Source organism: Harpia harpyja, chromosome 14 (assembly GCF_026419915.1).
Source record: "Harpia harpyja isolate bHarHar1 chromosome 14, bHarHar1 primary haplotype, whole genome shotgun sequence".
NCBI lineage: Eukaryota > Metazoa > Chordata > Aves > Accipitriformes > Accipitridae > Harpia > Harpia harpyja.
The window spans coordinates 18,468,453-18,485,456 of record NC_068953.1 but is presented as its reverse complement, the minus strand read 5'-3'; the positions used below and the strand labels follow the sequence as shown (position 1 = coordinate 18,485,456).

General features: G+C 48.2%; 1 protein-coding gene across 3 annotated transcripts in view; it reads right to left on the bottom strand.

Moving 5' to 3' along the window:
• The window catches only part of IGDCC4 (immunoglobulin superfamily DCC subclass member 4), a 103,923-nt gene extending 93,460 nt beyond the window's left edge, over positions 1-10,463 (bottom strand). For all 3 annotated transcript variants that reach the window (XM_052808361.1, XM_052808363.1, XM_052808364.1), the window contains exon 1: positions 10,254-10,463. In XM_052808361.1, coding sequence (XP_052664321.1) covers positions 10,254-10,359 — 106 coding nt within the window. In that variant the 5' untranslated portion in view covers positions 10,360-10,463. The remainder of the gene's footprint in view (positions 1-10,253) is intronic.
• Positions 10,464-17,004: the final 6,541 nt, after the last annotated feature.

The following is a 17,004-nucleotide window of genomic DNA, read 5'->3' as shown; positions in this document are numbered from 1 at the left end:
TCCTTTTTCCAAAGCTGCAGCCAGCTGAAACCTGACAGTTTGAGGACAAAGCAGTAAAAGGACTGAGTCTGCTTCCAAATGGTGAAGGACACGCTTTCAACGGTCCAGTATCCAAGCAGCACAATGCCTGTGGGGACCATCACACCACTCTGGGGCCCTCCAGTATCAACGGGGTCCAAGCTCGGACATAATGCTTCTCCCTGCTGTCTCTGGGCTTCTGCTTATTTCACCAAAACACATCTAAAAACAACACCCAGACTTATACCGAGATTTCAGCGAAAACACCCAAATTGCCCATTTTTCTCCACAGTGAGGAAAGGTTTTGCCTCTGTGCATCAGACTGCTAGGTGAGCACTATAGATGGTGGCTGCTCTCGACCAAGGAACACAACCTCATTTATTACTAAAACCAGATTTATTTCCATTAATCTAGACTAATTACTGCTGCTCCTCTTTTAATGAGGTCCTGTGTGTCTCAGCACGTAACATCAGCACAAAAGAAATCCTCATCTTCATAACCAGGCAATTTTGGGCCATTTTGAATAGCTCTAGTGTAAGAAGGAAATGATGAGAATGATGGCTCTTCCAAAGAACCGGTTTCATTTTAGGGAATGCTGTGTGGTCATTCTCATGTTCAGGTCAGTAACAGCCTTGCAAAATCTCCTTGACTTTATCCAACTTTTACTACTGCTGAGCAGGGATTAACATTAATTGAGCCTACCCCATATTAGCCAAGGATTATTTGTTAGTCACCAGCCTATAATCACTTGCATTTTCCAGCAGAGACCTTCACATCGCTCAGATAGCTAGCAGGATAATCCAAGTCACATTTTTAACGAAATCTACATAAAAACGTACATCCACACCCTTGTCTTCCCCCTTCCAAAATACCCAATTAGTTCAGCTTAGGAAGTGCCATAAAAATTAGTACTGTGAAATTTCCAGTCTAACAAGTTTCTGGTGAGAAGAAAATATTCCCTATGAGGGTAGTATTTTTTTAAACCCACAAACTTTAAAATACATAAACAAGTAATCACGAATTTTCATTTACAGGCCTGCACCCACCATGTACACATCTCTGTATTCACACTGAACCCGCACACATCCAGAGTTGATGCACCACAAACAGGTAGGCACAACTATGTCTGCACAGCCACATAAACTGATGCATTTTGTACAGCACCTATTCCCCATCTCTACAGGGCTCTACATCTGAAACACACACCTGCAGCACACTGCCCCGCAGCATCTGAATGCCTCCACCCCGAGAGTATTCATATTCAGCCTCTCAGACAGGAATTTTAATACCTCATTTTACAAATTAAAAAATATGATGCAGACAAAATGGCCTGAAGCCACTCTTAAGTGTGTCATGCAGCAGGGAACTAAATGCCCAAGAAGTCCTACTATTGGTTTCCTAATTCTGAAGGCTCACTGCTGCTTCATGGACACTGGGCAGGGGCTGGCAACATTTACATAAGAATATAAAAACTGCATTGTGTAGGCGACATGGAAAAGGGCAGAGGCATCTTTATGAGTGGGAGAGGGCAAAGCTCCATATGCTCCAGCTGTACTTGAAGTGCTGATGGAGGACATGGCTGAGGTGTTACTTGGTGAAAGCTGCTGTAAGACTAAGACAGTATTTTTCTATGCAAGTGTAACCACACAGCATGATTCTGGCTTAGATGGCAGTCTTTCTCTTTAAAAGCTATATGGAAGCTGCACATATGTGCCCCATCCTGATTCTTCCTCTAGTTTCCCATGTGCGAGCGTCCTGCTGCAACACCCGAAATCTGCCTCAGCAACAGCTCGGCTGCTCACCAAAGAGGTGCTCTTGGAGCTGAAGGTTTCTTTACTTTTCCCTCTGCTTGGCTCCGATCCCATCACATCTGGAAAGCCACATCCAGTACTGGCTGTCCGAGCTAAATGGCGACTCTGTGCTAAGCTGCAGGGGAACAGGTGCCCCAAGGGACTTGCAGGGTCCAGATCCAAAAAGTCAGGCTCTGAATCAAAGCAGCTAAGAAATTTCCATCGCTGAGCAAACACCTAACTGCTGAGAAAAGCAGGGCTCTTACTTACACTAGTGTTAGCTGCAGAAGGCTGAGATTAAGGGATGGAAAACAGGTGAAAGACTCAAGGACCTGCATGTATTCTGCTTAGTAAAGAGCAGGTTACCAGGAAATTTGATCAGTGTACACATACTCACAGGGAGGCTTTTCATACCAGTACCTGTCTTCATATACACCTATAAACCACAGCTAGGTAAATTCAGACTGAATGAAGGTGCACATTACTGGGCAAGGACATCAAACCAGCTTACCAAGGGGCTGTGACGGACAAGCATGCACAACACATTTTTAAGTCAGAAGTGGGTGTTGCTCTTTAAGACATGCTTTTGTTCAAGCACAACCATTAAACCCGAAACAAGAAATGTCCTCAGCTTCCCGCAGTACACATGAAGGCAGTGCAACCTCACTAGCCTTAAACCTACAACACTATCCAAGTGCCTTGACTGGTATAAAAAACAAAGAGTGAGAAGAATTATTTGACAGCTCAGCCTCGTGCCCGGATGCTGGAGCCTTTCACCCCACACTTAACATCCTCTGCTGCTAAAGAGAAAATTCTGGCAGCAGCCACAAGCGTTAAGTAAATGGGAAGCTATTCTCTGCCAGCAGCTGGGAGAAACTTCCTTTTCTCCCCACTTTGCACGTAAAGAAAACCCCACAATAGTACTTGAGATAATGCTGCTAGCCAGATTTTCAACTGACAGACTCTTGAGGAAAGCCTCCAGATATGAAGTCTGCTCCTAAGGACCCTCTTCAAGCGGATGACATTTGACTTCAGGCACATACGGCTCATCTCCTCGAGGAAAGGTTCGCTTTGTTTTCAGTACAGAGAAAAGAGTACAAAGGAAAAGAAAGAAAAGTTGTGTTTACTGTGACCTAGGAAAAACAGCTAAATAATTTTGATCAATATTTTGATTTCTCTGACAAAAGCCGCAATCAGTACTGACATAAACAACTGGTTAGCAAGCCTGGGGGGGCAGGAGGGGTAAATCAAACCAGAGTTTCAAGACACTTATCTTTCCATCACAACAATTGCCACCAATGACAGTAATTTACATGGCTAATAGGCAGTATTATGTTTACAAAATCGTTCTTGGGAAGGAGGATCTAAACGATTTTTGCCAATCCAGCAAAGGAGCTGGTATTGGATCAGATGCTGGGGGTTTTTTTCCCCTTTTATCTTCTATGTGTATTTCGCCAAGATGCCTTGCTATGCAACAACCCATAGTGCCTTTGCAAGCACACACAAACCTGTGGAGCACATGATCGCCCTCCTATAACAACCTAAATTCTCTAACAGCAGGGCTGCCTGAGCCTCTATGGCAGGGGAAAATACCAATCAAGCAGGAAATAATGGAGTCAAGCCAGCAGCCTCAGATCCCCCACCCCATGCCACATTTCTTACCCAATGCTGAAGATAACCTCAAATGAGCCCCAGCATCTTGTACACAAGCCTTATCTCCCATACAGTGACAGGTCCCATCCCAACACCACAGGCTAAACCCCCTGAACATCAGCCTGAACATCTGCTAATTCTCTGTCCTCCCCAACCTTTGTCTTTTTTTGTCACGAGAAGCTCCAAGTCTCCTTACGAGCTCTCTCAAGGCTTTGCCAGGAGTCAAACAGGCGAGCAGGACTGAGCGGGACTGGTAGGGCATAGAAATGGGCTGCAACCAGCCCAGTCCCTCTGGGTCAACATGATTAAGAGAAGGACTACAGAATGATATTTCCAGAAGGGTAACAGCACGTGGCATTAGCACTATAAGGAGCACACTGGAGTTTTTCACTAGGCCATCTCCAAAATAAAGAGACAAAAAGGGGACAAAAATTTCCAAAGGAACATAAAAGCCTTCTCAGTTGCAGTAATAACAAATCAGTAAACACTTGACTAGTTTTCTTTTAATATTGGGCACAATTCCACTTTTATCTGGAAAATACATGCACCCATTCTGCAAGTCGGATCCAGCTAGCCAGCCAAGAGACACAGAGGACAGTCTTGCATCAAGTGCAAAACTTCAGGTAATTTTAAAACCTATAAGCACTGCTGATGCTTTTGAAAAAGATTTATTAAAGCCCTGCATGCATAAACAGCCAGGTTTTGCCAAAACCCTTGGTGTATTCACACAACACAGCACAGGAAATCCATCCCGTTAAGTAATGACCTTTTTAGTCACACCAATTAACAGTCCATTTATAAACTATCAAGGACACACATTTCCCAGCACAGACAGTGAAACATAAAGGAGGACCTTATCGCATTCCCCCCAACCCCCGCCAGCCTGGCATCACTTCTGCAGCCCAGGTTTGCTCTACCTCTGCTCCAAGTTCTGCTATCCCAGCACCTTTCTCTGGAGTTCTAACTGTTTAATTTCCCAAATTCTTGTATTTAACAAGGCACTAAGCCATCCCGACTCAAAAGGGATTGTGGTTCAAAGACCCAAGCAGGAAATGAGAGCAGAGAAATCAGTGAGAATAAGGGAAAGGGCCACAGCAGACTGAGCACAGGTGCAATAGCTTCATGCACTAGATTTTAATTTTCCCACCAATTTGGGCTGAGAGCAACCTCTGGGGATGCTCACATTTCATTAACACACCTTTAATATTAACGACCTGTCCTCAAGAAAACCACGAGAGATCTTGAAAAAAAATTAAAAAGTTAAAAAACAAGAAAGCATAATAATAAATCAGGTTATTCAATAGCTCTGCTGAATTTAATATGGCAGTAATAGGCAACTGCATTTAAAATGCAGATACAGATTTTTAAATAATTTCAGAACATCTCATATGAAAGTTTCAGTGGAATACAGTAATTGTTTATCATAACCACCACCAAGTATGTTTATTAGCCACAGAGATAACACACTGCATCTGCTGGACTTCTCAGATAAAGCAGGCCCATATCACAACAGCAGGATCCCATGGATTAAGAGCAGGAGAGGATCTGACTCAAAGAGAGAAACCAAAGGGCATCAGTGACATGAACAAAAACACATCCAAGGGAGAAGCACCACGACCTACACACTCATGAGCAAAGTGTCTTGACACGTGCAAAGAGGAAAGTGTTAGATATGCTCAAACAAGGCTGATGACAAATGTTGGGGTTCTCCCAGGGAGAATGTCTCTTCTCAGCAGCTGCAACTCTAGCAGGTATCTACCTTCCTGGAAGTAAACACTGACCAACTCTTCCCCTCCCTATGAAGGCTCTGTTACTCTTCAGAATTAGGAAATTCAATGGTCTTTTAAGGATGACTTCAGCATACCAGTGAAAGTCAGACAAACTAGAAGGAGCTCTTTGGTCCTTCCCCCCACATCTGGTGTGGGGTTTAGCATCTCTAGAAAGGCTCATGAAAACACAGCTCAACTCTGCTTTTTATGAAGATGGCAGATTCAGTTTTAACAACTGTGGATCCTCTCACCAAGAAGCCGTTAAGTCAGAAAAGCATCAGAAGCACTTGGAGGTCACTTACTCATGGGATTTTAATAAATGCAGGAAGGGTACTTAGAGTGACAGTGTTCTTTATATGTTTACAGTGTGCGACAGCATCTTCTGCCCAGCTGAAACAAACAGGAAAACTGAGGCAGAGACAGCAAGTGACCAACACAAAGCCTACAGAAAGAGCCAATATCACAGCAGCTCCAAGTCCTGTGTTTGGAAAATGCTTTCCCAAGAAGAGAGGAAAGCAAAACAACTACCAAGCCCTGTGACACGAATGCTGGCATAACCATAAAACAACAGCACGTTTTAAAGCATAAAAGACTTCAAAAATAAAATACACAAGTGGACACAAGGACTTGAGATAGCGATTTCCTGCAGCTTTGTGTCTTGTGACTGGATTACCCTGTCCTACCCTAACAGGTTGCAAGATCTGTTCAAAGCTCTTCCTGCAGTTGAAGCACTTCAGGTTCCTCTCCTAGGTGGGTTTTCCAGTGCCTCTCCTTCAGTCCATGCAGAAACTGCATCTCTCTCCTCTACTTGATCACTTATTTTCAAAAGGTCTGAATTCTCCATATCCACACTAGCTATGACTGACCAGCAGGTCCAAGAATTATTTAGAAAAGGAAAGGGAGATAGACAGACAACCAGACAGCATGACTACGTAAGTCTCTTTTCCTTAGAAAACCAGGCTAAAAATACTGTAGACAAGTGGGTCCAGTTCTTCTCCAGAAAGTACCAAAATTGCACCAGAGTTGATTTTGGCCCAACACACACTTGGCAAATACTGATAACAAGGATTTACCATATCCCATCTAGTATTACAGCTGACTAAAAGCAAACATTTGCTTCCTACAGATAACAAAATGACTATGATTGCTCGAGGTTTGTAAAGGTTAGGGTTTCTGCCGTCACCCAAGGCAGGCCTATAATTCCCAGTGTCCAAGCAGAAAATCCCCTGCATGTAACACTGGCCTCAGTTTTCCCTCAGGTACACACTCACCTCACACAGAGATACAGTTTGGGATGGATTCCAGCAACAAATTACAATCAGATTAAATATTAATTCCCATCTTAATTATATAACCATGACTAGGCTTAATGGCCAGGCAGCCATTTAAACAGGAGAGGAGCATGTAAATCGTGCAAGCAGCATCTCTTAAGCTGCAAATGCTCAATCTGGTTCACAAGCACCTGGATTCTTCCCTGGGAAAACAGCCAGCCTTTGGGAAGGCAGCTCGGAGGGAGTCAGAGTTCAAATCACCCAGCAAGCAATACAGTATCAGGAGGCACAAATTCGTGAGCCAACATGGGACAATGCAGCACTCTGCCCTTGGGACAGTTGTACACTATAGTGACAAAGATCATATACATGCTGAATACTTATTGATGGATTTCACCCTCATTGATGGATTTTTATCTTCTCAACACCTTTGACAGAGAGAAGTGTGCAGTGTCTCTACTTTTGTCTAAAGATGGGCCCTGAGGACACCATAGCAGATGAAGCAACTGGCCCAGGATCACAGTGGGCACTCAAGTGAGATGTCCTGTATGCTGCAGCAACACCCAGCCCACCCCAGCAGTTCCCAAAAGCAAGGGGTTCTGGTGCCCCCCATGCAGAGAGACCTGTGCTGTACCACAGAAGCTACCTCCAGCTCTAGATCAGGCTGCAAGCATGCATGCAGGGAGAATCGTCTCCCTTCTTCAGGGAAAGGCACATTGCCAAACATTTTCTTTTTAAATTACTACTTTCGCCACTCTGAAGTGGCTCGTGTACCATCAGCGATACACCCACCCTGCATGGGGCCCCCTGCAGCAGATCAAACTTTCTACAGCTGCCAGGAGAAAGTCTGCTGCAGAAAGGGGGGAGACATCAGAAAATTAGCAGGTTCTGCTTCACTTTGGACCTCAAGGTAGTGAAAGGAGAGGGCACAAAAAAGGAAAACAAAAAAGCTAGGGAAAACAAAACCAGAACCAAGCCCGAGCGGTTTCTCCTTCAGCCAAGCACACCAGAAGAAAAACAGAGAAACGCCAGCAGAGACGTTCCCCGCTTTCGAACAGCCTCTGCCATCAGGGCTCAGAGACTGGCTGTCATGACAGCCGCAGCACAACGGCAGCAAGCTCCCGCACAAGAAACCTGCCCCTGGAAACACGATAGAGGCAAAACCTCGCTAATGTGGTGTGCACAAGTGTTTGGCACTGCCAGTGCCCCCCGTTTCTTGGGGACTGTAAGAAATACCCCTTCCCTGCACTGCTCATCCTGCCTCCCTGCAACCCAGCCCATGAACAGGCGACAGCGCAACACCACAGTCAACAGGGCAAGCGGATCTGCATGCAGGTGACATCCTGCAAAGCGCAGGCAACCGCAGCAGCAGAGACGCACGATCCCCAAACAATGGTAACACTGACTTCCCCAGGCAGAGGCACTAACTCCACACAGCTGGCTGCAGGGTTACACTGCCAAGCCAGATGTGACAGGAAGGATAAAACAAATCAGACCTAAAGTTAGGTGATGTTGAAAAAGGAAATCTGTTCTGCCGCAAGAGGACTCAACCACAAATCCAAATGACATAAACCCAGACGGATTTCAGCTGATCGTTCGAACGGAAAGCTCAGCCCACTTCCCACCGACACATCCCCTGTAGAGAGCCCCAAGGAAAGCAACCAGCACAACCCCCTTGCCAGAGTCAACTGAAGAGGGGTTGTTTTGTTGTTTGTTTTGTTTGTTTTTTTCCTTAAACCCTTGCCTGCTACTGCAGGGAAAACAGTCTCAAAGTTGGACAGGCAGAAGGCTTTCAAAACACTGGATCACATCCCCAGCTAGTGTAAACTGGCACAGCTTCCATCAAGTCCACAGAAGGGGGAAGGTTTTCCAGTCTACTTCTCTCCTAGGTATTCCATACCCAGTGAGGCTTGAACTTTGGATCAAAACACATGGGCTTTGGGATCAAATGCAGACTTTCCCAAAACCATTTCAATCTTCCGCCAAATTAATTTCAGATTGAAACAAGTCCCTGTTTTTCTTTTCTGAATGAAACCCACCTGTTGGAAAGCACATCTGTACGTACCAAGTGGCACGTCCACAGACTGCGCGAACGCACTCACCACCTCTCTACACAATATGTAGCCCATTGTTAGAAAACAAACAGAAACAATTTTCACTAGTTGCCTACTGGCTTCCAAAAAATGCAGAGAAGCCACAACTGCAAATTCCCACAAAGCATTTGAAGTTTTCTTGTTGAAGTGGGTTTGAAAAACAACATCCACTCCAGCACCCTGCCTTTTTCTTTTTCTTTTTTTTAAATCATTGTTTTCTGTTACAAGCCTCGGGATCCACTTAGCTGTTAGCTCAAACATGCAGGAGATGCAGCTCCCACCCGCCTCAGCTTACCCATTCATCTGCTGGTGGGGTCACAGACTGCCATCCATCTAAAAAAACCCACGGGCACAGATGACAATGGGCCATTTACATGGACCACTATTCATTTCTACACACAGCCACCATAACGCTGCACCTATATCAAATGATAACCTACACCTTACGGGAGCTCAATGTTCTGAAAAAAAGAAAGAAAACAACCCTGCAGCCGTCCATCACACTGTATTCTCCCCCAAAAGGCTATTTTCAAAGCCATAAAGACTAAACATCCTTTGTGCTGTTATTATGTTCTGCCGAACCTGAATGCATCATAAAAAGGAATAAAAACGTACAATGACATAGGGATGGCTCCTCCACTGCAATCCCTCGTTTAGGAGGCTCTTTTAAATGAGAGCAACTCCAGGGCACACGCACAGCTCACATTTTTCGGCACAGCTCTGCCAGCCTACACCTGTCCAACCCCTTCTCAGGGACGAGGACAAAAGCTTTTGCGGGTCTGTTCATGCACAGGCAACAAACCACGCACCCCAAGGTCCGCAGCTCCAACGACCCTCGATGCAAACTTCAACAGCAAACGCAGAAAGTCAGCCAGCACGACAGGCGTACGTGTACCCGTGCACGGAGCCGTTTGCATAACCATTGCAAAACAGGGGCGCAAGGAGCACGGCTATTCCTGGGTCTCTTCCTTGACCAACAGGACATCTGCCCACCCAGGAGTCCTGCGCTGGCGGGAGCAGGGCGAGGGTCCCCACCACAGCCCTGCCAGACACCTGGGCCTGCTCCAGGCCAGCCCCATGCCAGACAAGCACTTTGTCCCCCGGCCAGCCTGGCACAGCAGCCATCCCTCCAGAGGAAACTTGCCACTGGCAAGGTGGAAGCCCGGGGGTCGCTGCTGCTGGCCTGCTCCACCCCCCCAGCCCGGCCCCGAGGGGGGCTCCCTGCGGGGGACACCCTGTGTCACCCCCAAAAGGTGACCCCAAAGGAGGCACCATCCAGACACGGGTTGAGGCCATGAGCGTGGCCGTCGCCCGACTCAGTGGGACGAAAAGCAGACAGGGGAAAGAAGGGGAGGGAGAGGGGGTGTGTGAAATATGGCCACGGTGGGGGGGGACGGGGGACGGCTACTGGGGGGTGGGAGAGGGCAACTGTGGAGTAAAGGCCACTAAGGGCTGCTATGGGAGGGGTGAGAACCGGTGGGGGAGAGGGTCCCGGCCGCGGAGCGCATCCCCACGGAGAGCTGGCTGCTGCCCAGGGCCGAGCGGGGTGCGGCTCTAAGGCAGGTGGCGCGGCGGCCCCCCGCGCGACCGCGGCCGCCCGTGGGCTCAGGATGGGCACCGACCCCCGCCCGACCCCCCCTCCCCTCCTTCCTCACCCACCTTGCACGGCCAGGACGGCGAGGGCGGAGAAGCAGAGACAAAGCAGGTCCTCCAGCGCCATGTAAGCCCCGCCGGGCGCCGGGAGCAGGGGCCGCCGCGGCCGCATCTAAGAGGGGAGCGCGCTCTCCCGCCGCCCCACCGCCATCTTGTGCGAGCGCCCCAGCCCCGCGCTGCCCGCCGGCGCCGCCGGGCCCCGCTGCCGGGGGCGGGGGGCGGGGGCGGCTCTGGGCTGCCGCTGCTCCGCCTTTGTCAGCGGGTTCGCCGCCGATCCGAGGCGGGGGGGGTGGGGGTGTCTTCTCCCGCCCTCCTCGACAGCGGCGGGACCAACAGGTTGCTGCCAGCCCGCGGCGAGGGGGGAGCGGCCCCTTATCCTGAGCGGGGGGAAGCGGGAACGGGCTGCCGCGGCAGGTGCGGGGCGCCTCCGCCGGGCCGGCAGCTCCCCAGGCCGGCAAACGGGGGGGTTATAAACATTTTGTGTCTTTTTTTATTCCCCCCCCTTCTCTTTAGTTGTTGGGGGTTTTCCCTTTTTGCCGCAGGTGAGCGTGGGGGACACCGTGCTACCACCAGCCATCCCCTTCACGGTGCCCCGGGGGAGGACACACACACACACACCTCTGCCAGCCCCTCAGTCCCGTCAGGGTCCACCCTTGGCCGCCGGCTGCTTTCCGCTGACAGACGGACGGGCAGGCACAAAGCACCCAGCAGCTCACACCACCACAGCCGGCCCGGGGCTGGCGACGGCCACCCGAGGGCTGATGGCCGCCCTCCCACGGGCCGTGCTCTCAGCGGGTGCAGGCCTGGGTCTGTGGGGAGGGGGGGAGGCTGCCACCCCGCACAGCCCGGCCGGGCTGCGGACGCAAACGGACACCAATGACCATATTGCCATCGGTTTGCAGTCCCGCAGGGGCTCGTTTGGAAGCGCAACTCCTTCAGGTGTAGTATCGTTCATTGGGCTTTTCAGGCGTCAAAGTCTAGCCTATGCGTCTCGGCTCTCTTTAAAAATAAAGAAAATAAAATACATGGCGCAGCCTGTCTGCACTCCGTCGCAGCGGAGAGAGGCAGGACCCATCCGCCAGCCAAGCCAAAGCAGTGGAAATGAGGCAGGGAGCCGAAGGGTGCTGAAAGATGGAGACCGAGGCCGCTGCCTCCCCAGCTTGGCTGGGTCCCAGGTCCAAAGTTACGCTGCACGTCTGCCCGTAAAGCCGCAGGTGCAGGCTTAGTCCTGAGGGCAAATGACACCAAGACGTTCTTTCGGCAGCGGCGGCTGGCGCCAAACAGGAGGGCAGCCGCATCCGGAGCGGGTAGGAGGGGGTCTGCTTCAGCCTCCGAAAGAAGAGGCTGCTCAGCGCACCGGGATGTTTTATCGCAGCGGTGTGGAATGCAGAGAGGGCTCCAGCTATGCAGAATATGAAAAAAGAAACCTTTTTAATCCAGACCCTCCTATTTATTAGCTTGTATAATGAACTATAAAAACTTAAATGAAACCAGAAAGGCTGCATGGTGGGAAGCAGGTTTCTCGTGTGTATGAGTTATGCAACTGTAAGTTAGTACTTGGCACTATCAGCGCAGACAAGCCCTGGGAGCCAGCAGCCCCCTGCTCTGGACAGACGTGCAGGGAGGCTTTGCCCAGCATCGGGGCCCTCCCAGCTGGGTGGGCACTCGCTGCACACCTCGCTGGAAAGGAGGGAATATTAAGGCCACAGCAAATCCACTGACCCTGTTCCTGCACCATCCATACACATACCTCCCTGCGGAAGGAAAAGGGGATAGTAATAGCCACACTCCCTTCTGCGCTATTCCAGCGTGGAGCTAAAGATTAACAACCTCTGCAAACCCTCCTTTCTCTTTGGGCCTTTCCCACCTGCTCTTTTCTGCGCGAGGTAGTTTTAAAGGTGCTGTCAGATTGCTTTAACTAGGCTATAGAAGAATGTCTCCTCATTGTGTCTGCCAGTGGTTTCTTTCAGACACACCCCTGCCCTTTTTTCCTCAAATCGCAGACAGTTCTCCCTCCCTTTAAGCAAGGAAACCTTTACCTAAAAGTCAGGCGAGTCTGGCATAATATAAATAATGAAAACTGCTAGTGGTCTGCAAAATACTGCACGCTGACTAATGGCACCTGCCTATGTTAAGGCATTGACCCAGCTCCCTGCCAACAGGTCAGGGTTAGAAGCAGGCACTAGCTTCAAAAGACCCAGGTCTAATTCTTTGCTCTCTGCCTGATATTACAGTGTCCCTCGATTCCTCCTTGGCACCTCTCTGTCTTCCTGCATGTCAGTGGAAACAGGAATTAAACCAGCATTTTGACAAACCCAAGCTTGCAACAGATACATTCCTTCAATATCTATCCCTGGGGAAAAAAAAAAAGACTTAGCAAACAGCCCCTGAGCTGTGAATGCACCAGTAACGTGACCCACAGCACCAGCTCCTTTCACACTGAACAACAGGCGTACTCTGCGAGAGTAACACCAAGTCCCCACTGTCCACCCCTCTCACCCGCATCGGCACAGACAAACTGAGCTCGCAACAACCAACGTTTCTGCAGGGCGACTCCTTCACAACTGAAGCCAACGCTGGCTGACGCTTGTGTTCGCAGGAGCTAGTCCTGTGGCTGCAGGGAGGCATTCCTGGTGTCACACCTCCCTGGTAGGCATTAGCTGCTTCAGCCACCCGCAGGGATGCCCTGCACTGTGTGAAATGACTTCTTGCAGCACTTACAGAGGAAGGAGAGCCTGGAGAAAAAGCCACTCTCTAGATTCAGGAAGGATCAGATAACTCCCTGGCTGTAAGTCTGTAAAGAACAAAGTGACAGCAGACATGCCAACAGAAGGGACATTCCTTCCCCAGAAAATGGCATTTCTGCCCCAGTACTTACAGCAAGCAAAAGCCCCCATTTATGTGCTGCAGACTCCCCAGTGTTCCTGTCCCTGTCAGCAAGGAGTTTCTTTTTACCTTTCAATAGCTGAAACCTCTGATACTTCGAGCTGAGAAAGTGTGAATGGCAAAGAGTAGCAGCAGCAAGTGGCAGGTGTTTGTAGTTCAGCTTTTGTTCCCCCTTCGGGAGACATTATTTCTGTCCTCAAAAAAAAAATCTTTAGTGAGTCAGGTATATGGACAGTATATCGTACACATCTCTTGGTTTGTATAAGATCCCAGCAATGAAAAGCTCATTAGGGAAATCCAGCAAAAGCTGCTATAAATTTATCTAGCTCAGCAGGAGCTTTTCCCATACAGCCAGCCTGTAGCCAAGAGGGGCTCCATGCTTTTGAAAGGTTGGCGTACATGCAAGAGGCCTCGAAACACAGCAACATGTGTTACAGGGGTATCTGAACCAGAATTTCTCCAGGCTCTGAATGCAAACCCATGTTAAGCAGCCCATGTCCACTTCCAGCTGGCAGCTGTAGGATTCAGACTACCAGGATCCAGTTGTGCAAGACACTAAACACATGCAGGTAAAGAACAATGCTTGTTCCCAAAGAAGACCCCCTAAAATAAAAGAAATCCGAAGAACAGGGAAAAGCCATTTCAGAGAGAAAGCAGTGAGGAACAAGAAGATTCAGAGCACAATGCATGTTTTTATTCAATAGGCAGCACAGTATTGTCTCAGTTCTAGGTTCAGTCTGAATCCTACCACTGAAAATGCTGTCTGGCTGTCTCCCGTGGGTTGGAGTTCAGAGCATCGAGAAGCTGTGGTCCAGGGTCAGAGCAGATAAAGCAAATGAAAGAAATGGAAGTTAATTCAAAGTTAAAGGAGATAGCAATTTAAAGCAAAATAGCTATTTTAAAAATCATGATGAGGATGTTCTTATTCCAGGCAGAGGTTGCTTTATGTTCTCTTAGTTTAATCCACTTCACACTGAACAGGACTGTTTAAATTTGGAATAGGCACTTTGCAGATTGAGTGTGCCCCCCCACCAGACCACTGATCAGGAACAGCAGCTCAGACACAAATCCCCACGCTGCCAAAGCCTCAAGCTCTAAAGTTAAAGCACATCGAGGCCTTTGTAGATGCACTTGTTCAAAAGCACTTTCCTTCCGAGTGAAAGCATCCCCCCGGGGGTTAGTGCCCTCCAGTTTGGTGGGTATGAAGTGCTGCCCACAGCTACTCGGCCCCCATCTCGCAGGTCGTCAGTGCCTGAGACGTGTTTGGGCCCATGCTTAGGTTCTTTCTCTCTGAAGCAGGATAAAACTTTCCAGCCTAAAATACAGCCTTGCTCTGGTTTCTGAACATCTCTAACTCCAGACAGGTTTGCAGCACTGAGGTTGACATTTTGTGATGGATTTAAGCTGCTCGAGTTACCAGAAGAGCTGGCTGCTCTTTCCTTTGTGATGGCATGAGTGCTTGAATGAGCCCAGAGCTGGATAGAGGAAAGGATGATGGTGCTGAAAACTTAATTGGCAACAACAATAACAACGAAATCAGTCCCCTGCTCCAGCTCCCCGTGCAACCACCCAAGAGTTACTGCCAGCACAAGGAAAGCAATGGGAATACACAGATAGAGGCACGAGGAAGCTTTCAATGTCAGCACAAAGCTGGATCAGCTCAAACTCATTGCAAAACTGTAACCTTAGTCTTCCCAGAAAAGGAGTCTCTCAGGGACCTTTACCACCAGGACTCGCTTCGTTGCCAGACTTCTTCTGGTCTGGCAGCAGCTTCGGCGCTAGAGGGAACATTGACTTCCAGACGAGAAAAGTGACGGTAGCCTCCTGTTCTGTATGTGTGAGCAATGCCAAACAGGAGCAGCTGGTTGCACATAATAACATGCATTGTGTAAGTGAGCAACACAATAAGCAATTTGCTCGACAACCCAGGGACATCAGGACAATTCTGTATAACAGAGAAGAAAGAAAAGAGGAAAAAAACATGTGATGACCAAACCCTAAGGGAGCCTCAGTATACTACACATTCATTTCATTACGCTTGCTCTTATAAATATTTATTACACAGCCTATCTCATCATTCTTCCAGGAATGGGTGTTGTGTTATTGTTATACACAGGGAGGGCTTTCCCTCTTCCTCTGGTCCTGCTGCAGGCGGTCGACAGTTGCCAAAGATAGATAGGGAGCAAGAGTGTGACATTAATTATGGAAAATGCTACTTAAAATGGGGCTCAGGGGCAGATATTGGCAGGTGCATTGTTAGGAGAAAAACGAATGGAAGAGGAAAAGACAGCAAGTAATGAGATTTGGAAGCTTGTATTTAAAATATGTTCACGGCAAAAGGGATTTCTGCAAACAAGGGCCCTGGCCCTACAGCCAGAGCTGTGAGTGAGTGGAGACTCTCACACCCTGCAGAAACCTGCATGGATCCAGGATGAGGGAGTTTTGATTCAGATGAGTGCCAGGCTATGAAACAACAGTGAGGCTAAAGTCTGTTCTGAGTATCAACATCACCTGTCTGTCTACATGGGGAAAGCTATCATGTTAAAGTAACATTAAAAAATTCTAGCATTTGTAAAGCTTTGCACATAAAACTTGGAGTAGGGGTTTTTTTGCCTCTTCAATTTGTATTGCCACCTGGATGTCCCCTGTACCCTGTTCCTTGCTCTTACTGGGACTTGTCACCCAAGTGAGGCTTTGCAAAATCAAATGGTAACTTGCCTTACACAGAGACACATCTGCCGATTCATTATTCGAGACGAGTGACTTGGGTTGGGTTACTGATGTACTGATTTAGAAAAACATGCCAAGACAATCCAGGCTGGGTAGATTTTAGATGAAGTGAATCTGTTTCATTTCAGTTAGTCTCCCTTGCTGTCATGTGAGTCTTTTTTGTGCGTATTTGTTAACCAGCTTGTTCACCGTCAGCTATAATCAAATAAAGACCTACTAGAAACATCGCAATGTGTTATAAAGCAGTCACATAGAACATCACTGTCTTGTAAACATGCATGACTATGAAAAATAATATTTGCTCGTAAACAACATCTGTGGACTTCTCCCTACAGCAGTTACCAAGTACCAATAAAAGTTTTGATCCCTAAATAGTCTAAATTTTATACGCTGCTATGGTACCTACTAACTAAGGCTGGTTTTAGGCATAAAGAACACATGTAACATCAAGGAATACTGCACAGTCGGGGCTGCCTTCAGAAACACCCGTCAGGCTCCTTTGTAGTGGGAAATGTGTTCATGTGCCAAAAATAAGGATCTGTTCCGAAGTTTTATTAGATTTACAGAGCTGGCTATAAAATGCCATGCTAGAAGCCAAGCAGCCGAAGCAGGGAGGCTGCGTGGTGCACATCATCATGCCACCCTCTTGTGGCTAACCCCAGAAAATATAGCTGTGGATGCCCAAGGACGTGGCATAAATGCCACCAGGTTATTTTCGGAGTGCCCTGCTCCACGCTGATAAGCACACTGCATATGCAAGTGGCAAGGTCCACCTTTTAGCCTGGTGTTACTTGAAGCTAGCTTAGGAGCAAAAAGCAAGGTTGGAATAAAACCATTCCTGCATTTTGGACACTTTGGGATCTGGAGCTGCTCTGAGGATGGGATTTCATTCCAGTCCAGCACACTGAAGGTCTGCAGATGTTCATGGTGGACAAATGTTTGTTTTCTATGTCTCTGGCTATTTTCTACTCAGAAACTGGGACCATATACCTGCCTCTTGAGATAGTTTTAGCTATAAAATTCTGTCCTTTGCTAATATTTCACACAGAGACAGAGAACCTGATGCTTTTATGCATTTCTGTTCCTGTATCGAGAGCACCACTGCCCTTTACCTTCCCGAGAGCCCCACAGAAGAGCACCA